Source organism: Dendrobates tinctorius, unplaced genomic scaffold (assembly GCF_039654945.1).
Source record: "Dendrobates tinctorius isolate UK_male_01 unplaced genomic scaffold, ASM3965494v1 ptg000016l, whole genome shotgun sequence".
In the NCBI taxonomy this organism is placed as follows: Eukaryota; Metazoa; Chordata; class Amphibia; order Anura; family Dendrobatidae; genus Dendrobates; species Dendrobates tinctorius.
The window spans coordinates 17,856,269-17,880,266 of NW_027361684.1; the positions used below are offsets into that span (position 1 = coordinate 17,856,269).

At 44.1% G+C, this 23,998-nt stretch overlaps 1 protein-coding gene across 2 annotated transcripts in view; it reads right to left on the reverse strand.

The window, feature by feature from the left end:
- Nucleotides 1-23,998, reverse strand: part of SLC13A2 (solute carrier family 13 member 2) — a 149,301-nt gene that overhangs the window by 79,582 nt on the left and 45,721 nt on the right. For both annotated transcript variants that reach the window (XM_073565534.1, XM_073565535.1), the window contains exons 2-5: nt 11,038-11,166; nt 9,275-9,411; nt 4,039-4,367; nt 781-970 (exon numbers count right to left, since the gene is read on the reverse strand). In XM_073565534.1, coding sequence (XP_073421635.1) covers nt 781-970; nt 4,039-4,367; nt 9,275-9,411; nt 11,038-11,166 — 785 coding nt within the window. The remainder of the gene's footprint in view (nt 1-780; nt 971-4,038; nt 4,368-9,274; nt 9,412-11,037; nt 11,167-23,998) is intronic.

A 23,998-nucleotide genomic window follows, 5' to 3' on the forward strand; every position in this document is an offset into this window, starting at 1 on the left:
ACCCCAACCTTATTTTTTGTATAGAAGAATCTAATGACAATGTGCAAAGTAAGGGAGAGCAAGCTCAGCTGTGACATCACCTATTGTGATTGGTGGATCCCATTTTATCAGCTGTATATAGTGGTGTTACCTATCATTGTAATCCTGCCTGTGATGATATGGAGCCTGCTGAAAACTCTTCCTGAAAGAATAGGTGATATACATCTAAAAAAAAACATCAGTGGCCAGTGTGAAAATTACAAGATTACTCATTTTGTTTTGCTTTTTAATAAAGATCATAATAGTTTTTTAAAGATACATATCAGAGGCAAAAACCTGATTTAAACAACAGGTAACACTTTAAATATTGGGAGCAGATTATTGAAAACTCAGTTAATTACTAAGAAAGTGATTTATCAAGTGGTTGTCACAGAATAGTGATGAACCTTATAGTAAAGTTCAAAAATGGTTTTCATTATTTTTGCCTCCCCGTGTTTGCTATCTTCTGGTGAGGGTTGTACTGGACAAATTATTGCAAAGGGCATGTACGGTAAGCATTCAGGGCTGGACCCCTTTTCTCAAAGTTTCCCATAGTAACTCAATGGTATGTACAATATTGTACAAATATGAAATTCAATTTCTTTGATTCAAAGCTGCCATATCAATATGGACACAAAATCTAATATTCCTGAGATAGAGATCCAACAGAAATGTCTTGATCACATAGTAATATATATATAAATGGTGACAGTACTTTCAAGTTATGCATTTCAACTTTGTTTGAAAAACGCAAGTACCTACTGGTCCATCTGTCCTTTCATGACGAGGTTGGGTGTGGTTCCGGTTAGCGTTGCGATACCACCAATGCTGGCAGAATAGCACACACAGAGACTCATTCCTTTGCAAAGTTTCAAGTGCTTCTGTTGCCTAAGTGCCTGTTTCTCCTTCTTCAGTTTGTTCTCTTCTAACTCAATTTCAACTAATGTGGCAACTGAAATGCAAAGTTTACAATTATTAATCCATTGCAAAAGTTTGGAAAATAATTAGAGTACTATAAATAAAACTTCGCTTTTGCGGGGGGTACTAGTACATCCTAAGGAGGAAACCTTAGTAATGATCTGTGGCAAAAACATTCAAATTAGGTCTTTCCTGGAAGAGTAAAAAGCTTCCTAACTAGTGCAACCAAATGGTGTCGCTCAAAAGTACAACTTGTCTTGCAAAAAAAAATATGCCCTCACATGGCCGTATTGATGGAAAATTAAAAAAAGTTATGGCTCTGGGAAGAAGAGGAGCAAAAACAAAACAAAACTCAAAAACGGAAAAACCCAAGGTGGTGAAGTATGTTTTTTAATTTTTACATTTCACTATTTATGTTAGTGGAAAAGGGAATTATTTAAAAACAACCTGTCACATTGGATAACACAATTAACCTACAGATATAGTGTAAACTTTAGTTTGTTAATGTCAGAAAGGCACCTGGCTGCCATATGGAGAGTGTGACACTCGTGGGAAAAATATCGGCTTTCAGTCACACAGCTGTGCCCAAAGCAATTATAGCCACCACTCATAGTACTGTGAGCTGTATCTGGAAGCACGCCCCAGCACTTTGACTGACACTAGATGTGCCCACCGACACTCCTGTAGGGCTGAAAGCTGAAGGCTCCCGGGAGGGATACAGTTCAAATTCTCCCAGGTGCTGCACTTTCAGTAAAGCAGCCGAGCACCTTGCTCATGCTATTAACTTGCAAATTAACGCTATATCTGCAAGTTAATAGCATTATTTGGTGAGCTAGGTTCCCTTTACATTTTTAGATTTTTGGTGGTTTTTTTAGTATTTTTGAAATATATTTTCATTTTTTTAATATTTTTAAATAGCCTCTTTGAAGGAAATCTGTCAGATAATTAAACTCTACTAAGCCGTCTGTTCTATATGGGCATGCAGGTCATAGAAAGGTGAATAGAATGATGCCTTGTTACCTACAATCTTAGTCCACAGAAACAAAAGTTTCTTAATATGTATATGAGCTTTCAGATCTATGGGCAGGACATAGATCTCCCCAAGAGTTTTTCTCTAGGGTATGTACTTCTTCCCTTGTATGCAGCTTCTCAATCAGTCAGCAACTTACACGGGAAAGAGGAACATGCAAGATGAGCTTACTATATGCTTAGAGTAAGATGTAGTGACAGTCTGCTCACTTCACTGATCTCACTGAAGCAGCTATGTGTGATTACATAGTGCCTGAACTAGAGAATAAATTTGGTTAACGACACTTACTCAGCTTTCATGACAGCAGCCAGTGTGGTGGGAGGAGCAGCACAGCTGAAGGGAGCTTTGTTTCATTACAAATATTTTTATCAGCTTTCCTCTTATAGTGTTGTGGGCTCATCTGTACTGCCCCTCCTCTCACACAGGCTGCATGATGACAGCTAAACAAGTTTTAGTAATCGTAGATATCTCTCCTTTATTCCAGGCACTATTCACAGCTCTGCAGTGAGATCAATGAGGGCAAACTGGCTGTCAGTATGTGTTTCACACTGAGAAACCTGCTCTAAGCTAAGGAAAATAAGGAACCTCATCCAAAACTACCACAAAAGACTTCAAGCTGTCATGGCATTAAGAAATAGGGTATGTAAACTTTTGATCAGGGTAATTTGGATGTTTTGGGCTGTCATAATGATTTAAAAAGAGAAAACACAGTAGTTTGACAATAAATGGCTTCACCCAACCACTAACCATGAGTGGAGAAAAAGTTTTGGAGTTATCATTCATATTCTCTGAAACAAGGCCAAGAAAGCAAAAATTCTGCCTGGGTATGTAAACTTTTGAGCACAACTGTACATCCAAAGCTTAACATTTGACATATTTTAGTAAAACAGAAAACAACAAAACAACCAAACTTTTTAAAATTTCGATGATTTTTCTTGTTTTACCAAAATGGACACTATAACAAAAAATGCCAATGTCTCTTTAAGTAAATCTATATATATAATTGCCTTAAATTGTCCGTCATCCACTTCCATCTGGATGTCCCCGAATCCCACAATCCACCGCGCCGACCGGAAGTACGCCGACCGCCATATTGAAATACCCAAGTGATGGGTATTTCAATATGGCACCCGCTGGTGGTACCAGGCCCTTCCACAGTACCACCAGCGGGACACCGCCGTGACACCGCTGGGACCCCCCACCGCCACCGGACCCCCACTGCTGCTGGACCCGCCGCTGTCTGACCCCCCGCCGGACCCGCCGCTGCCTGCCCGCCCACCTCAGTCACAGCCAGCAGGAAAGACTGCGGCTTGGGGCCTGTGCACAGGCCATAAGCCGCGGTCTTTCCTGCCGGCTGGCCGCCGCCAGGACCCCCCCGCCGGACCCGCCGCTGCCTGCCCGCCCACCTCAGTCACAGCCAGCAGGAAAGACTGTGGCTTGGGGCCTGTGTACAGGCCTCAAGTCGCAGTCTTTCCTGCTGGCTGACCGCAGCCAGGCCCCCCCCACCGCTGGACCTGCCGCCGCTGAACCCCCCCACCATGTACATACGAACACACACACACAACACACACATGTACACACACACGTACACAAACACACACTCACACACATACTCACATATACACACACACACACACGTACTTGCATACACACACACGTACTCACATACAAGTACTCACATACAGGCACACGTACTCACATACACACACACGTACTCACGTACACACAGTCATGTACTCACATACACACACACACGTACTCACACACACCCCACACACACTTCCCTCCCGATGTGATAGGATCGGACACACCTCTAGTAACAAATAATTGCCAAACTAAACTCTGATTTACTGATATATGACATGAATATGTAACATTTTGGGTGGCAATCTCCTTTTGTGCTCATCTAGCAATAATGCATCCAAAACTGCTGGTTCATAAAACAGAATGTACATATAGGTATAATATATATTTATGCCTAACAGCTGTTTCAGTCTTGTCATCCATCATCAGTGTGAGACTTGGAAACTATGGCTCATGTGATGTAGTAGGTGCTTTCCTTCAAAACTTACTTTTGTCTGGTTTCGTAGGTTCTGTATTTGTCAAGTGTTTTTCCTGCATTTCAAATGACTCATTTATATTCCCATTTTGCTCAATATTAGTGGCTAATTTGACATCCTCAGACAACTGGTAGACGGTCCCATTCAGCTGGTTGACCTTTCCATTCAGATGGTCCTCACTCTTCTCTGTTACATTATCAGCAAGCTCACTTAATTTTTCCTCAGAGCTATGAAGTTGCTCAAGCACCGCTTGTGCTATTGGTATCATCATGGCTGTTGTAGCCGTATTACTGATCCACATTGATAAGAAAGCTGTTACAATCATAAATCCCAGAAGCAACCTGGAAAAAAATGAATTATTTTAATTAAGAGTTTGCAGAATTTGAAAAATATGAATGCAATTAAAAAAAAACAGTACCGCACCAATCAAAGCCTAATGGCATCTTTATAAATATTTTTAGGTGTTGCCCTGGATTATATGGGGAATAATGAGTGACCTACTGCTGGGTCCCTATTGATTTTATGCACCAACTAAATTTCCTGCAGCACCACCACCACCACCGGAGAAATGAAGAATTACATGGTTACCACTGAAATTCACAAGTTTTCTACTTAATGGGAACCTGTCCCCAGAAAAAAACACTATTAGCCTGCACATACCCAAATGATGCTGGGAGAAAATAAATTTTATTCTCCACGGCAGCTGTCAGTTTAAGTCATGGGGGTGTGGGGGTAGTAGCCGCAGTGCTGGTTCAGTCACCACTCTGAGAATACAGAGCGTCTGCTGTAACTGCGCCCCTGGCCGAGGATGCAGTTCCAGCTGCCTCTCTGTACTCTTAGAGCAGTGACTGAATCAGTGCCGTCCCCATGACCGAAACTTGAACGTTGCCAACTGGAATAAAGTTCCCAGCAATATTCTGCTAATTTCAGGTACCTGGCAGGTTAATAACGATATTAAAATGCAGATTAACCCCATATCTGCAAGTTAATAGTGCTTTTTCTGGTAACAGATTCTCATTAATTTTTCATATACAAGTTAATCCAGTGCAAAAGATGCTCTTTGTAGGGACTGCCTGCTCTGGCCGGTTAATAGCTGGTTAATTTACTCCAAATTATCTAATATATTATTTATACATATCCTGAATCAGACAACCCCATAAAATGAACAGAAGGTAAGTTGTTCGTACACTATATGGACAAAATTATTGGAACACAATTCTTAATCATTGAGAAGTGGAAGCAATTAGCAACACCAGCAACTGAGCCACGAAGTGGACATCATCTAAAATTACAAATCGGCGTCACCAAGTATTGAGACTCATAATGCATAAAAGTTGTCAACATTCTTCTGACTCAATAACTGTAGAGAGTAGAGATGGGTGAACCAGAACAGTAAAGTTTGGCGTCTGTACCAAACACCTACTGTTCGGGCACGGACTCCGAACACGGACTTCACCCGGAAGTCTGTGTTACTGTTCAGGTTCAGCTGCCGAACAAACAGCAGGTGTTTGCGGCGCTGTCATGCGCATGACAGTGTGGCAAATATTGCTTCTTTTTGGCGGTAAAATCATCCCCGCCAGTCAGACAGCTGTGATCAGAGGTATAAAGTTTACCTCGAGTCACTGGTGTTAGCTGATAGGACTACTGCTCCCATCAGCCGATGCCTGCAACCGCTAATAACAGGGAAGTATTCATCAGCCGGCTCCTGCGCTGTAAATAAATAATTAAAAAATAATTTTAAAAAACGGCATGGGTTCCCATCTATTTTTGATAACCAGCTAGAGAAAACTCACAGCTGAGTGCTGCAACCCTCAGCTGTCAACTTCAGCAAAGCTGGTTATCAAGAATAGAGGGGTCCCCACGCTGTATTTTTTAATTATTTAAATAAATAATTTTAAAAAACGGCGTGGGCTCCCCCCTTTTTTTGACAACCAGCCTTGCTAAAGTAGACGGATGGGGCCTGGTATTCTCAAGCTGGTAAGTGGCCATGGATATTGGCCCCCCCAGCCTAAAAATAGCAGCCCACAGCTGCATCTATTAGATCCGTCAATTCTGGTGATTTGCCCGGCTCTTCCCTCTTGCGCTGGGAACACAGCCTCAGTGACCGTCAGTAACCGATGATGTCACCACTAGTTACTGAGGATGCGCTTGCAGCAGCTCATTCACCAGTGGATCTCAGCCTGGACGGTTGCATCTTGGCACCATTCAGGTTGAAAACTGTTTATCCCCCGACATGGATTATGGTGTGGAACAGGTGAGGGATATGGTTGTTTTTTTATTTTTGTTTTATTACAGGAGACGAGGGATCACAGTCTAGATCACATGAAGTCATTATCCCCCTCTACTCCTCTTTGGTCAGACCCCGTCTGACATACTGTGTCCAGTTTTGGGCAACACATTTTAAAAAAGACATCAACAAACTGGAGCAAGTTCAGAGAAGAGCGACCAGAATGGTGACCGGTCTGCAAACCATGTCCTATGAGGAACAGTTACAGGATTTGGGAATGTTTAGCTTGCAAACAAGAAGACTTAGGCTAGTTTCACACTAGCATTTTTTTGTGTTGTGCTTCGTGCACAATAGAATCGCATGCAAAAAACGCAACATGCGTTTTGTATGCGTTTTCTTTTTTTAGGCGCATGCGTTTTAACCAGTTTCTAGCCATGTTAACTCTTAAAATGCATGCGATTTTAAACGCACGCCTTCGTTCCCATAGACTGTAATGTGATTTTTTTTGCGCATTCCGTGCGCAAGCGTGCGCATGCTTTTTTGAGACAGGTAGGATGGACCAAAAATGCAACAGGTTGCGTCCGGGGCACCTAGACGCACACTACAAAAAGCATGCGCACGAAAAAGCATACGAACGTGTGCATACGCTAGACCATGCGCCCCCATGTTAAAGATAAGAGCGCAGGACGCATGCGCATGGACGCGCACGAAGCGCAACGCTAAAAAACGCTAGTGTGAAACCAGCCTAAGAGGAGACTTAATAGCTGACTACAAATATCTCAAGGGCTGACATACTGTAGAAGGATCATCTTTATTCTCATTTGCACAAGGAAAGACTAGAAGCAATGGGATGAAATTGAATGGGAGGAGACACAGATTAGATATTAGAAAAAACTTTTTGACAGTAAGGGTGATCAATGAGTGGAACAGGCTGTCACGATAGGTGGTGAGTGCTCCTTCAATGGACGTCTTCAAACAGAGGCTGGACAGACATCTGTCTGGGATGATTTAGCGAATCCTGCTTTGAGCAGGGGGTTGGACCAGAAAACCCAGAAGGTCCCTTCCAACTCTACCATTCTATTATTCTATGATTCTATGGAATCAGTGGAATTAGGTGTTAGGTGATTATAACTGTGTTTGTTATTTTTAAATGAAAAAGTAAAAGTGTGTTTCGTTTTATTGCAAATATAGGACTTTATACTTGATGTGTCTTTATTTACCATATTACTATAGGATTAGAAATGGATAGGTGTATTATAGTTGTCTCTCCAATACTAATCCATGGGCTTTATGTCACTGGACAATATAAAAGTGACATCAACCCCACAAATATAAACCCCACTTGCCACTGCTACAGGGCAATTGGGAAGAGCAGGGCAAAGCACCAGAATTGGCGTATCTAACAGATGCACCTTTTCTGGGCAGCTGCAAGCTGCTATTTTTAGGCTGGGGAGCAATATCCATGGCCCCTTACCATCCTGAGAACACCAGCCTCCAGCTGTCTGCTTTAGCAAGGCTGGTTTTCAAAAACGCACATGACAGCGTGGCAAATACTGGTTGTTTGGCCCCTCATTCAATTGAATGGTGTCCGGGTTCGGATCCAGATACTGTTCTGGTACCCAAACTCAAACTTTTTGTAACTGTTCGTTCAAATCCACTGGACCCGAACATCTAACTGTCCACCCATCTCTACTGCAGAGTCCAAACTTCCATATAATCATCAGTACAAAAACTGTGTACTGAGAGCATCATGGCTTGGGTTTCCATGGCTAAGCAACTACATGCAAGCCTTACATCACCCAGCACAGTGCTAAGTGTCTTACGGAGTGGTGTAAATCTGCCACCACTGGACTCTGGAGCAGTGGAAATGTGTTTAATAGAGCGACGGATCACCTTTCTCTATCTGCCATCTGATGGAAAAGTCTGGGTTTGGTGAATGTTAGGAGAACAATATCTGCCTAACCCCTTTGTGCCAGCTGTAAAGTTTGGTGGAGGAGGGATAATATTATGTTAGGGATTAGCCAAGTCCTCTTAAGCCCCCATCTCACATAGCGAGATGACTAGTGAGATCACTGAAGAGTCACCGATTTTGTAACGCAACAGCGACCTCGCCAGTGATCTCGCTACATGTGACACACAGCGGTGACCAGCCCCCACCGCTGGATATCGCTGATCGTGCTCAAATGTCCTGGGCCATTTTTTCATCGTCGGTGTCCCGCTGGCCGGCACACATCACTGTGTTTGACCCCAACGAGCGACCTCGTTGGTGACGCAGAACTCAGGGACGCAGGTAGGAATCGTCAGAAAAGCTGCTGTGTGACAAGGTACCAACGACCGCTGAAGTCGCTATATGGATTGCCGGATCGCTGCTGCGTCGCTGAAGAGATCTGCCTATTTGGCAGCTTACTAGCAACCATGTAGCGACGCACCAGTGATCCTTACCAGGTCATATCGTTGTCGGGATCGCTGGTGCGTCGCTAAGTGAAACGGGACCCTTAGTTCATGTGAATGGAAATTTTAATGCTTCAGCATGCCAAGACATTTTGCATATTAGCTTGTTTACAACTTAGTGAGAACAGTTTGCGAAAGGTCTTTTTCTGTTCCCCATGACTGTCCCCCAGTGCACAAAGTATGGTCCATAAAGGCATGATTGGGTGGTTTTGGTGTGGAAGAACATGACAGAGTCTTGACCTAAACCTCATAAAACACCTTTAGGAAGGAACTAAAAGAGGGAGATAGAGACCTTGGCCCTCTTGTTCAACATCAGTGTCTGCCCTTATAAATGCTCTTTTGGATAAATGGGTAAAAATTCTGACAAACGCACTCCAAATTCTTGTAAAATGCCTTTCCACAAGAGTAGAAGTTGTTCTACAGTAGTTGAAAAAGTGGGATTAGAACCATATTTATACTTAGAGATGCTAAAAAGGCTCCTGTAGGTGTAATGTGTATGTGTCCTCATACGTTATTTCGTATAGTGCATGATTTCAAATCACGAACAAATACCATCGGACATAAACTCACAGAGCAGGTTTGACTCCCACAATCAGCAACACCCTCAGGGCTATCCTCTTATGCAAATTCCACGTTTCGACTGAGATTGCCACTAGTATCCCTCCAATAAATAACATGTTGGTATCTTTCAGATATTGACTGCAAGCCTGAAATCAAAAAAGATAAACTGGTTATTTTAAATTATGCAATTTCTCAAAATCAAATTAATGCTTCTACAGGGTCAATCCTAGCATTTCTGCTGCCTGATGTGAAAATTGAAATGATGCCCTTTCCTTTCTCCATCCAGAAAAAGTATACAGCCATGAAAAAAGGCACAAAAAATGATATTTGAGCATGAAAAAAAAAATGTATGGTATATAAAAATATACCATAAGTATAAGCCCCCATAACCTGAGCTCCATTTCCTTCTCCTGGGTCCACTGTCCTCTGCTGTGCTCCACATAAGGTTTTGCAGGTTACCCAGAGTGGATCGATAACATCATCTCCTTAGACTTAAGGCCCATTTATACACAAACCTGTGTCTTGAGATTGAGACTCTAGTCCTATGTTTGGGGTGCTCCCCCACCTGTGCTTTTTGTGTTTGTATGTTTACTTGCTTTCTTCCCAGCTAGGTTCCACCTAATCTGTTCTGCTGCTCCTGAGATTCCTAACATGTCTATATTTCGCTGTCCGTGTGCCTTCCTGCACCAAGGGTTTGTGTACCCACCCAGACCTGAGGCTTAGGCCTGTTTCACACTTCCGTTTTTGACCATCAGTCAAAATCCGCCGTTTTTGCAAAAAAATGGATCCGCCATTTTTTTTGGCGGATCCGTTTTTTTCCCCATTGACTTGCATTACCGGCGGATCTTGACGGATGGCCATCCGTTGGATCCGTTTTTTTGCGGATCCATCAATTTTTTTGCGTCCGCCGAGATGCCTGGACGGACCATGTAACGTTTTTTTTACTGCAGGATCCGCATTTTTATACAGCGCATGCCCGGAGGAATGAAGTCAGGAGGAAATTTAACCCTGAAATCATTTCTGGCGGACAGAGAAAAAAGTCTCTCTCTCTCTGCAGCGGTTCCTTTAAAATTCTTCATTCCAGTGGCATCCGTTCACATCAGTTAGGAACGGATCCGCTTTCCGCCTTTTTGGCAGATTTTAACTGAAACAAAAAACTGAAGTGTGAAAGAGGCCTTAGAGGATCCACCTCACCTGTTGAGCCTAAAACCTACTCTCAGACAGTAACCATGGCATGAGTGGCTTTTTATAATCTGTATGACTGCAGACTTATGAATCCCCCCAGCGCATGCACTGTGTGCTGCAGGGATTCACCGGTTTCTGACCTGGAAAAAGAGGGTATGTATGAGTAATACATACTTCCGTGGAGAGCCTGTCTCATGGGAGTGGTCACGCTCCATACAAGTGTATGAAAGCGAGGCTGCGCCCATTGGCCAGAAGTATGTATAACACATACATAAACTCCGGTACCGGGCCAGAAATTGGCGAATCCCCGCAGCGCACAGTGTATGTGCTTGGGGGAATCATAAGTCTGCAGTCACACAGAGAGATTCAAAGGTTCATACTGTACAGCTAGCAGACAACTAATGAGCCAGCAACCAAGACTCTCCTCTCCAGAGGTAGGAGGTGATGATTAGTCACACAGCAAATAAAATGTAAGATGTGCTTGAATGGCAGAAGGTCTAGAATGCTTGGGACCAGTCAGGTTGGGCCACCAACCATATATTGTACTTTGTGTGTAATAGTAGATTACATGAAAGAAAGCAATTTACCGCTGTAGAGTCCATGATACCCATCATTGGAAATAACACCACTGGGAAGAGAGCAGTAACAGCCAATGGGAGAGCTTCTGTGCACCAGAAGAGAGCCATTATAATGATCACATAGCCACAGCTTGCCTCCTGCATAAAAATGAATAAAAATCATTATTACAATCCTAAAAAAATGAAATCCCATATATAAGGAACAAGTGATTATCAATCCTTGTCAACTATCAGCTCATGATCTGTGGGCCTACAAGGTACGGTGCAAGACCATTTGATATTTTCTACCTTTCCCACCCTCTGGCCATATTTAGGACTTCTGAAAACCCTATTAATTGCATTATTTGAACCATTTATGCGTCATTTTTAGGTATGGGGAGTAAAGTATCCCTAAGATATCTGCAACATATCACTGGATTGAGACCTGTGCAACCCAAAGATATCCTTTGCATCGAAAAATAAAATTTGAAATGCGTTTCTTTTTAATCACATTTGTTAAAACCTCATTCACTTGCATTATGCTGCTGAGCTTTATTTCTTATTTTAATGTAGCACTGGCACCAAAACCTTTCTCCATATATGGGATTCCAATGGATATTGGGGATTTCTCTTTATCATGCTCTTTAGCATTACCCTTCATTAGGTTGCAGCCAATAGAGCATGCAATTTTGGGAGAAAAAAAAAAAGAAAAACTATTTTTGAATCATTAATTCCAAACACTAAAATAAATGAATTATAGCACCTAAATATGCATTCAATTGAATAACTTTATTTGTATTTCCTACACAAAAAATGCAACCCATGTAGAAACTAATAAACGGCCTATCAGGTAGGATGTGTGCCACTGGTGTCCAGCTTGCAAAGAAATCCAGTCCACCTGTGATGGAACAAAATAATGAAACTGATCAACACAGTGAACTGAGAAGGGGATACCAGATGTTAGAGCTCACGGATCTGACACTGATGACCTATCAGATGATAAATAAAACACATATAAAAATTGCAGCTTGCTTGGAATGATATCTAGAAATTGTATAGCTATGTTTTCATACGTTCATAGTTTTTTAATTTGAAGGTGGACTTAAAGGGGTATTCCCATCTCCTAGAGCTTATCCCAATATGTAGTAGGTGTAATAATAATAATATTAGCAAAATACTTCCTATTAGAAATGTAGTTTAATTCTTCTGATTTGCTGTGTCAAATAAGAAGAACTAGACTACCTTTCTATCTGGAGGAATTTGCTAATATTATTTTTACGCCTACTACATATTGGGATAGGATCTTGGGGATGGGAATACCCCTTTAAGTCCATCAACTTCAACCTATAGCCTAACATGTTGATCCAGAGGAAGTGACACTTCCTTGAGGCAAATACCCAGGCTGTGTTCACACGAAGAGTTTTTTTCGCGTTTTCACAGCAATTTTAAACCCGCGATTTTGCTGCGAAAACACATAAAAAGCATCCCATCCATTCCTATGTGATTCCACACATGCTGTGCTAATGCTGCGGATTTTTCCGCGGCAGAATTGCATCGTTCTAAAATATGCAGAATGCTCATTCTTTGTGCGGAATCGTGGGAAAATCCGCACACATAGGAATGCATTGTTCTGCTTACTTCTCATGTGGCTGTGCCCACCATGCGAAAAGTAAGCAGAACATTTGCGGATGGTACCCATGGTCTGGAGGAGAGGAGACTCTTCTCCAGGCTCTGGGTACCATATCCCTGTAAAAAATAGAATGAAAATAAAAAAATCTTCAAATTCTCACCTTCCGATGTCCCTCGCAGCGTCACCAGGCCTCAGCGATGCTCCCGTCAAGTTCCGTTCCCAGTGATGCATTGCGACAATGACCTTTGATGACGTCGCGGTCCCGCGATACCGTAGCGGTCTCGCGAGACTGCGACGTCATCAAAGGTCATTGTGGCAATGCATCACTGGGAATGGGACCTGCCGGCAGCATAGCGATGATCGGGAACGCTGTGCGGGACGCCGGAAGGTGAGAAAAACACCATTTTTTATTTTTTTTACTATTTTTAACATTAGATCTTTTTACTACTGAAGCTGCATAGGCGGCCTCAATAGTAAAAAGTTGGTCACACTCGTCAAACACTATGTTTGACGAGTGTGACCAACCTGTCATACAGTTTTCCAAGCGATGCTACAGATCGCTTGGAAAACGCTAGCATTCTGCAAGCTAATTACGCTTGCAAATCGCTAGTCTTTCCGCGGGAAATAGGCGGGAATTAAAATGTGGTTTTCTCACATAATTCCTGCGGAATGGAATTCCGGAATTGCCTCGGAAATTCCAGAACGTGTGCACATAGCCTAAGTGCTCTTTATTAGGCAAAAAATGTGTTCCTGAGTCAGCATACAGCAATCAGGAATCAACGTTCCATCACAGAATCTAGTGCCCATAACCTGTTATTGTATGTTATACTGTATTTTTCAAGAAAGAAACCCAGGCAGTCCTTGAACTTTTGTAGTGAATCAAACATTACAACCTCATGTGGTAGCAAGTTCTATAGTTTCACTGCTCTTACAATAAAGACAGACATAGAGGATGCCCCCTTGTCACTATTTCACTGTTACTGGCCCCTCATATACTGTATTTGTACATTGTAATAAAATCGCCTTAAGCCTTTAGTTTTCATTTGCCTCTTCTGCCTGATTTTGCCTTTGAAAAGCTTGGTTGCACTTCTCTGCACCCGCTCAAGTTCAGCTGCAGTATGTTTTTCTTATGCATCGGAGCCCAAAATTGTACACAGTATTCTAAGTATAGCCGCAGTAGTGACTCATATAGAGGCAAAACTAAGCACTTGTCAGGAGCATATATGCCTCTTTTAATGCATCCATTATTTAATTTTCCTTGGTAGGAGCTGCCTGGCGCTGGTTACTAACATTGAATTGCCGTTCACCCATACGCCCAAGTCTTTTTCAGTGAAAATTTTACCCAGTGTTTTACATTTCAGTACATAATTATACATTATTTTGTTTGCCCAAGTGCATGACTTTATATTTATCATTTCTCAGCCCAAGCCTCCAATATGTACAGGTGCGTCTCACAAAATTAGAATATCAGTTCTTCAACACAAAAAGTGAAACTCATATTAAATATCGTCATTACAAACAGAGTGATCTATTTCAAGTGTAAAATTTCTGTTACTATTGATGATTATGGCTTACAGCCAATGAAAACCCAAAAGTCATTATCTCAGTAAATAACAAAAACCACCTGCAAGGCTTCCTAAGCGTTTAAAAGGTCCTTTAGTCTGTTTCAGTAGGATCCACAATCACGGGGAAGACTGCTGACTTCACAGATGTCCAGAAGGCAGTCACTGACACACTCCACAAGGAGGGTAAGCCATAAAAGGTCATTGCTAAAGAAGCTGGCTGTTCACAGAGTGCTGTATTCAAGCATATTAATGGAAAGTAGAGTGGAAGGAAAAAGTGTGGTAGAAAAAGGTGCACAAGCAACCGGGATAACCACAGCCTTGAAAGGATTGTTAAGAAAAGGCCATTCAAAAATTTGAGTGAGATTCACAAAGAGTGGACTGCTGCTGGAGTCATTGCTTCAAAAGCCACCATACCCAGACGTATCAAGGACATGAGCTACAAGTGTCGCATTCCATGTGTCAAGCCACTCATGACCAATAGACAACGCCAGAAGCGTCTTACCTGGGCCAAGAAAAAAAAGAACTGGACTGTTGCTCAATGGTTCAAGGTGTTATTTTCAGAAGGAAGTAAATTTTGCATTTCATGTGGAAATCAATGTCCCAGAGTCTGGAGGAAGAGTGGAGAGGCACACAATCCAATCTGCCTGAGGTCTAGTGTGAAGTTTCCACAATCAGCGATGGTTTGGGGAGCCATGTCATCTGCTGGTATAGGTCCACTGTGTTTTATCAAGACCAAAGTCAGCGCAACCATCTACTAGGAAATTTTAGAGCACTTCATGCTGGAAGTTTTCTTGACCTTTGAAAAGAAGGACACTGCTGAACAGAGACCAGACACAGAGTAACTTTGCTGCCCCATTATACTGAATGAATCTCTTGGCAGTTTCATCTGAATAATGTCACTTGGAGATTTAGATGGAAACCCCGATATACAGTAAGTCCTCAGCATAGAGTGCCAGACTAATGTGATCCCAAATGTATGTAAAATGTTCCCAATAAAAACTTCAATTCAATCCACAATAAAAGCAAGTTCCCACTTTGGTCCATCATATATCAAATAAAATATAGGGGCTTCCACGCTACTATGCAGTACAAAAGCTCTAGAAAAATGTTATGGCTCCTCGCCACCCAAAAGCAATTCAGTTTAATTCTCCAGCAGGACTTGGTACCTGTCCACACTGCCAAAAGTACCAATACCTGGTTTAAAACCAACAGTATCACTGTGCTTGATTGGCCAGCAAACTCACCTGACCTTCACCCTGTAGAGAATCTAGTCAAGAGGAAGATGAGAGACACCAGACCCAATAATGCAGACAAGCTGAAGGCTGCTATCAAAGCAACCTGGGTTTACATAACACCTTAGCAGTGCCACAGGCTGATCGTCTCCATACCACACCGCATTGATGCAGTAATTGATGCAAAAGGAGCCCCGATCAAGTATTGAGTGCATTTACTGGACATACATTTCAGTAGACCAACATATTGGATTTTAAAATCATTTTTTAAGCTGGTGTTATAAAGTATTCTAATTTACTGAGTTAATGACTTTTGGGTTTTCACTGGCTATAAGCCATAATCATCAACATTAACAGACATAAACACGTGAAATAGATCACTCTGTTTGTAATTACACTATATAATATATGAGTTTCACTTTTTGTATTGAAGAACTTAAATAAATTAACTATTTGATAATATTCTAATTTTGTTAGAAGCACCAGTATATTACAATTTGTAACACTAAATTATCCTCCTCTCTGTTGATTACCTTGCAGTGTTTAGTATCATCTGCTAATATTGAAATTCTACTCTGTATGCCTTCTACAAGATCAATATTAAATATGTTAAAAAGAAGAGGGCCCTATACTGACCCTTGTCGTACCTCATTTGTTAACTGTGACCCAATCCGAGTTTGTTCCATTAAAAAAGCACTGATATTACTCCTGTTTTTAAACTCTTAATATATTGCAGTCTTCATATTATATGACAGAGTGTACTTACAGTTACTCATTATGCTTTTCTACAAAGTTCATTGTTTTGTTTTCCATTAGGTCTATGACATCGTGTGATTAACCCCTTCATAACCTTGGACGCATGCATACGTCTAGGTCGGTAAGCACTTACCGACCTTGGATTTATGGATACGTCTAGGCAATTTGGCGCTCACAGAATCTGTGGAAGCTCGATCGCCGCCGTGTATTTAGCGATTCTCACAGCTGACACTTGGCACTTCTTAATCAGTTTGGAGCATCTTTACTTCTTTTTGTGGGCTAGTGCAGCAAGAAAATCCATCACTAAACTTTAAAACAAATAAGCGTTGGGACAAATTTTGTGAATGATTCTGTGACACCTCAGAGTCCGGTTGCCACAGTGAAATTACCTCCCTCTAATGGGTAAAGTCATGCTTGGAGGCAGAAAGGGACCCCCATGCCAGGCAGCATAGATTTAATCACAATTTCCTGATGCAGGTCAGAAAAGGGAGATGCCTTATAAATTCTGGCCAGCAGAGGGGGTTGGTGAGTAAGCTAGAAGTCAGCTGAGGGGGTTGTCATGGAAATGAAACAGCTGTGAGCTGTGAGGAAAAATGACAGTTAAAACGTGAGGACGTGAAGTAAAGCGATCTTTCTGGAAGATCCTGTCAGAGGAAGACAGGGAGCTCATCTGAGTGGAGCTCTATAGGCACAGCTGATCTGTGAAGAGGGAAAGGACAAGAGCAGAGACTGAGAGACTCTAGGGAAGCTAAAATACTGCATATAGCAGACCCCTGAGTGAAGCGCTAATAAAGATAAAAGGGACATCAGAGTCCTAGGCTGACAGGAACTGTACGCCCTGATAGCCGAATCTGAAAGTACAGGGGATTGTAAATTCCTGTGCACATTGAACACCTGAGGGCACGTCAGCGGATAAGGAGCTCGAGGCTGACGGTGAAAAGGACGGTACCTGCGGAATAAGCTCACGCTGACAGCCGTACAGGTTAGTGAAACCATCACGAATAGAGGGTTGCAGCATAGTTATATACAGCGGAGACCCACACACAAAGCGCAGAAAGGAAGGTCCTAAAACCCCACCTGGCAAGGTGGATCCCCTGAATGCCTCCAGGCGAGCTGGACTCATTCTATCACCTGTATGTGGTACTCCGAACTGCAACCTATTACCAGTAAAAGGTAAAGAAACTGCACCTCTCTGTGTCTTTCTCTCATTTCTCTGCACCCCAACATTTACAGCCATTTTTACTATTTATTTTACATCTTTGCCCTGGGACTACAGCCCTACCTGTGGAGGGCTACAACATCATAGCTGCGCCCAACATCCATCTCAGAGGAACAACACCGCAGCGCTGGTCACCTCTGACTAGAATACCACAGGTGGCATCACGTATTTCACCATCTAATAACTTTATTTTCATTTTTACCACATAAATACCACACAACTTTCCCCTATTTCATTTACTGGACGCCTCTGGGCCACGGACCGTGTCGCCGCTGCCGTGACACCGTCCCACAAGGAAGTCGACGGGCCCGGTACCGAGTACCCCCAGGCCCCGCGGGGCGCTCCAACTGGCGTCACAAACTTTAATGCGCTTTCAAATAACCGCCATAACTGCATCACACAGTGCATGCGAGCAGAGAGGGGCATGCCAGTGAAGCTGGAGCTGTGCTCTATTGTGAGCAAGTGAAAAAACAGGAAGAAAATGCCCAATGCGGGTGAAGATTCAGTGGCGGTCGCAGCCGCAGCCTCAATAATGCCGCTATCAATGCCATATATACTAGGAGCAGCCTGGTTACCACAGTACTCAGGGGAGTCGCACACCCTGAGCGATTTTAAAGAAAGACTATGTAGTTTGTTCCAAGTGTACCCCTTGTCAGAAAGCCAAAAAGTCAGTATCCTCATTGGCCAGCTAACTGGTGCGGCCCAGAGGGAAGTAAAGTCCTGGCCAGACACTGATAAAAGAACTGTCAAACAAATCTTAGCCAGACTGAAAGACACTTTTGATACCCGTACTGCAACAGAGATAACAGAGATTTTTTTGGGTGCAAACAGAGAGTGCAGGACAGTATACGGGACTATGCCCTTAATCTTCAGGAGGCACTACGGGCTGTAAAGCAGGTTGATCCTGAGAGCGTACAAGATGAAGATAGATTATTAACAGAGTAGTTCATAGAGGGACTCCAGTCTAACAACCAAAGGACACAGCTGCGCATATTGGCCCTACAAAATCCTGAATTGGACTTTGCACACTTTAAGGATAGAGCCATCAGAGTGCTGCGTGAACCGAACCCTAGCAGCACAGAGCCCTCTAAGCATCCTGCAATTACATACCAGCAGGAGACAGCATCCTTTCAAAAGACCCCTACTGAGACTGACAAGCCGTCCCAAGATGATGATTCTGCTGCAGACTTACGTCTCCAAGTCAAGGAACTAACTAAAAGTGTGGCTACACTCACAAAAACTGTACAGTCCCTGCAAGTGATTCCAAAGAAGAAGATCCAGCTGGCCTCCAGTCCAGAAGACGTCCCGTGGCGACAGCAGAAGAGGATCCTGCCGACCAGAGAGAGAAACAGCGATCGTTACGACGAGGACGGACTTGCCCATCTGTCGCCGCTGCAACAAGGCAGGACACCTAGCAAGATACTGTCATTTAAATAAGCAACCCCTGGGGCAAAGGGCCATCCCCCAGGAGTAAGATGACCAGGCCCACCAAATTGGCGAGACAAGTAAGTAGGAGGACGACCAGTCTTGCCTGTTGTGATTGACGGTTTTCCGATGAACGCTTTACTGGACACCGGTTCCCAGGTGACAACAATACCATATGTTCTTTTTAAGCAGTACTGGGCAGATTCAGACATTATTCATAGCCCAGATAAAGACCTTACCATTTTTGCCAGCAATGGTCAGCCCTTGCCTCAGATGGGATATAAAGAGGTGACCATCAAGATTGGCCGAGTAGAATTGCAATCGCAAGGTTTGATAATAGTTGATATTGACAAACGAGAATGCCATCCTATGATCACTTTAGCCACTAATGCAATTGAAAATTGTCTTGGAGAAATTATTGTTTTGTTACAACAGGTAACCGAGACCGCCAGCTCCAGTCAGCAACGGGTCCTGCAAAAAGAGATCAGAGCCCTGATGCAGAGACAACAGGTAGAGCTGTCTGGTGGAGAAGTCGGCAGTGTCAGAGTGATCCTTTCCCTATTGCAGTACCTCCCAGAAGTGAAATGTTAATTTGGTGTCGGGCAGCAATAGGCCTGAGGGGTCAAGATTACCAAGCCCTGGTAGAGCCCATGTACTCTGATAGTAGGCCCATTATCCTGACAGCCAGAGGGGTAGTTGATGTCTGCAAGGGGAGAGTACCAATATGCATCATAAATTGTGGGGAGAGAGAGGTCCAGTTACCCCGGTATGCCACCCTTGCTAAATTGTTCACCGTCAGCAACAGTGCAATAGAAGCACTAGAACCCTTGCTTCCATCTGACAAGGTGGAAGAGAATGGCTCTGAAGTGCAACAGTAGGATTGGTGTCAGCAGCTACACATAGGCACTGACTTCACCCCTTCACACCAAAAGCATGGGGCTTACCGGGTGGCTCGAGAATTTGAATGGGTCTTCAGCAAGCATCCTCTAGACTTTGGGCAGGCAAAAGGGGTTCAACATCATATCCCCACCGGAGATCATCCACCCATTAAAGAGAGACACCGGCCTGTACCCCCAGCACACTACCAATGTGCCAAGAGTATGTTACGAGAGATGAAGGAGGTGTCATTATACCAGTGCAGGTGGACCGGCACTTCTGGAGTTAATGTTTTGATCTCAGTGCAGACTCTTACCTGCTCACCTGGGACCTATTATGGTGGCCTCTCATTGATTCTGGGAAAGCTTCTTATAGCCGCAGGAAGCTCCCATCCCCCGTCAGTTATACTCTTGCCCTTGGCATAGTGTGGTGACCCCTGAGTGTGTTTGTGCTGTATTCTGGTTGCTTGATAATCTGTGTACGACTCGGTCTGTTCTCTGGTTATTGCTTTGGATTCTGCTTGGTACCTTCTATGTCTGTTTGGTTTTGACTTCTGCTTGGCCTTGACTATCCGCTCTGTCTCATCCCTGGTACGTTACTGCTATCTCTGTGTATGAACCCCGTTTTGCCTGACTCTGAGTAATTCTGTATAGTGTCTTGCCATCATACTAAGCAGGATGCTTAGGTCCTGTGTCTGCTTGCTAAACTTCAGCGTCCACAGGTCCTGTGTATCGGTACTTTCTGGCTGTACCTGACCCCGGTACCCCTACAGTGCAGGTGAGTCCCTGCTCAGCGGAGGCTGCACGCCGGTGATGACAGGATCCTGACATTATAACTGACTGTTAAGTTTTTGGGGTTTTTTGTGCAGCGGGTTATGGATCCCATACAGTCTCTGGCTGACCAGATGAAAAATCTGAGTCAGATGTTTCAGGGTTTATCTCTGGAGCAGCAAGCTCTGGCTCGTTCTCAGGAGCAGGTTTCTGAGACAGTGTGAGGGGCTTTATCTACTGGGTCCCCGGGGCCTGGGGCGATGGATGTTGTTCTGGTGTCCCCAGAACCACCTGATAAACTGCCTGACTTTTTTTTTCTGGGAACAAAAAGGAGTTCAGGGTCTTCATGCAGGGGTGCAAACTTTTTTTTAGTTTGAGACCACGTTCCTCTGGGGACGAAAACCAGAAGGTAGGGGTCATTATGTCTTTATTAAGAGGGTCCTCACAAGCTTGGGCTTTCTCCCTTCCTCCCACTGCCCCTGAGAGAGTGTCGGTGAATGCATTGTTTGTGGCCCTCGGGCACATTTATGATGAGCCTGACCGAGTGCGATTGGCAGAGGACATGGTGATGAGCGTCTGTCAGGGGAAACACTCAGCTGAGTGGTTTTGTTCTGAATTCCGCCGCTGGGCCGCAGAGATTTCTTGGGACGCCGCCACACTCCGAGGAGGACTCTTTCGCAGAGGCTTGTCCGAGCGGCTGCAGGATGCCTTGGCGTTACATCCCCCACCTAACTCTCTCGAGGACGCCATGACCCAGGCCTTCCAGATGGACCGCAGGCTGCGGGCCAGAAGGGTAATGCAGGTGGAGACTCCATTGTTCCCCAGTGGAAAAGAGACTGACCCTGAGCTTATGGATGTGGGAGCCCTCTCCCTGAAGGATACGGAGAGGAAACGCCGGAAGGACAAGCAGTTGTTTTTACTGTGGTAAAATAGGACATTGGAAAAGGGAGTGTCCTGATTGCCCGTCTTCGACCCGGTCGGCGGGAAGCGACTAGGTCTGGGTATTCAGCGGGGAGACTTCTCAGACCCTCAGGTACCCTTTTCCTCATTTTCTAAGGTGTTACTTCATGTGGAACTGTTTGTGGACGGTTGTTCTTTTCCCTCTACAGCCTTCGTGGACTCCGGATCATCGATTAAACTCATTGACTCCCAATTGGTCACACGCTGCAAGATACGGACAGTTAGGCTCAAGGTTCCGATCAAGGTGGTGGCCATTGACTCCTATCCCCACACTAAGGAGGGAATTCTCTTTATGTCTGACTCGTTTTCGCTCAGAGTGGGCGCTACTCATGTGGAAAACCTAAGCTGTTTGGTTCTGGACAAACTACCTGCAGGGTTGGTGTTGGGCATGCCCTGGTTACAACGCCAAAACCCAGTTATTAACTGGAAAACGGGGGAGATTGTGCAATGGGGTTTAATGATTCGATGTTATGTGATAAATCCGCACTGCTGGTTGAACCTGTTAAATCTGTGTCTGTATCATCTGTCGAGCTGAAAGGTATTCCGGAATGCCTGAAGGACTTAGAAGATGTATTCTCTGAAAGCGAGGCCGAGACGTTACCGCCACATAGACCCTTTGACTGCGCTATCGAGCTGGTCCCGGGGGCTAAATTACCTAAAGCCCGTCTGTTTAATTTATCCATCCCTGAGCGCTTGGCCATGAAGGAGTACATTGCTGAAAGTCTGCGCAAGGGACACATACGTCATCCAGTCTCACCTGTGGCGGCAGGTTTCTTTTTTGTAAAGAAAAAAGATGGCGGGTTACGTCCCTGTCTCGATTTTCGGGAGCTTAATCAGATTACTGTACGGAATACGTACCCCCTTCCGTTGATTCCCGATTTGTGTAACCAACCATCAGGGGCAAAGTGGTTTTCTAAACTGGATCTTCGGGGGCATATAATTTGATAAGGGTCCGAGAGGGGGATGAATGGACAACTGCGTTCCTCACGTCCGAGGGACTGTTTGAAAATTTAGTCATGCCGTTTGGTCTTACCAATACCCCTGCCATATTTCAAAATTTCATCAACGTGGTATTCTCGGATCTCATTGGTCGTTTTGTCGTTATCTACTTAGATGATATTTTGATATACTTCTCCGACAGGCATTCTCATCTGGAACATGTATGAACTGTTCTCCAAAGACTGAGAGAAAATCATCTGTATGCCAAATTGGAGAAATGTGTATTTTGTGTTCAAGAATTATCTTTTTTGGGATTAATTGTATCCTGTGAGGGTTTTCGCATGGACCCCAAGAAGGTGCAGGCCATTGTGGATTGGGTGCAACCCCAAGATCTTAAGGGTCTTCAGCGCTTCTTGGGGTTCGCCAATTATTACCGCAAATTTATCCGGGGGTTTTCGCAGGTGGTCAAACCTCTCACGGATCTAACATGCAAAGGTGCGGATGTGAGAAACTGGTCCTCGCTCGCAAAAGAGGCCTTTGCGACTCTGAAAAAATGTTTTATGTCTGCTCCTGTGTTGGTACAGCCAGATCCGTCCAAACCATTTGTGGTGGAGGTGGATGCCTCCGAGGTGGGGGTGGGGGCAGTGTTGTCCCAAGGGCCTGTCACTCTTACCAACCTCAGGCCATGTGCTTTCTTTTCCAGGAAGTTCTCTGCTGCTGAAAGAAATTATGATGTAGGCAATAGAGAGCTTCTTGCGGTCAAGTTGGCGTTTGAGGAGTGGAGGCACTTTTTGGAGGGGGCCAGTCACCCGGTTACTGTGATCACTGATCACAAAAATTTGTCATATATTGAGTCTGCTAAAAGATTAACGCCCAAACAGGCCCGTTGGTCGCTTTTTTTTTCTCGTTTCCAGTTTACTATTACATTCCGTCCAGGGTCAAAGAATGTCAAGGCTGACACCTTATCTCGTAGTTTTCACCCTGTGTCGGCCCCTGAGCCGCCGTCCTCCATTCTGCACCCTGGGGTGGTGTTAGCAGGGATCTCGTCTGAATTGGAATGGTAAATTGAGGGGGCCCAGTTGCTGGCTCCTATGGCCAAGCCAGGGGGCAAGTTGTTTGTCCCAGAGCAACTTCGCCTTAAACTCTTGCAAGAGTTCCACGAATCCAAGCTGTGTGCTCACCCTGGTATATCAGCCACGCGACTGGCGGTGGCTATGATCTTCTGGTGGCCTACCATTGGATCTGATATAAAGAAATTCATTGCTGGTTGTGGGGTCTGCGCTCGTTCTAAAAGCTCTCATAGCCGGCCGGCGGGGGAGCTGATGCCCTTGGCCGTTTCCGAAAGACCATGGACCCACCTGTCCATGGATTTTATTACCAATCTTCCCTCTTCCAGGGGTAATATGGTGGTATGGGTAGTGGTGGACAGATTTTCAAAGCAGGCTCATTTTGTACCCCTGTCCGCATTACCTTCTGCTGAGACCTTATCCAGATTGTTTGTGCAGCATGTGGTCCGCTTGCATGGGGTACCCCCGAATGTGGTGTCTGATCGTGGTGTGCAGTTTGTGGCTAAGTTTTGGCGTGCTTTCTGCAAAAAATTAGGGATATCTCTGTCCTTT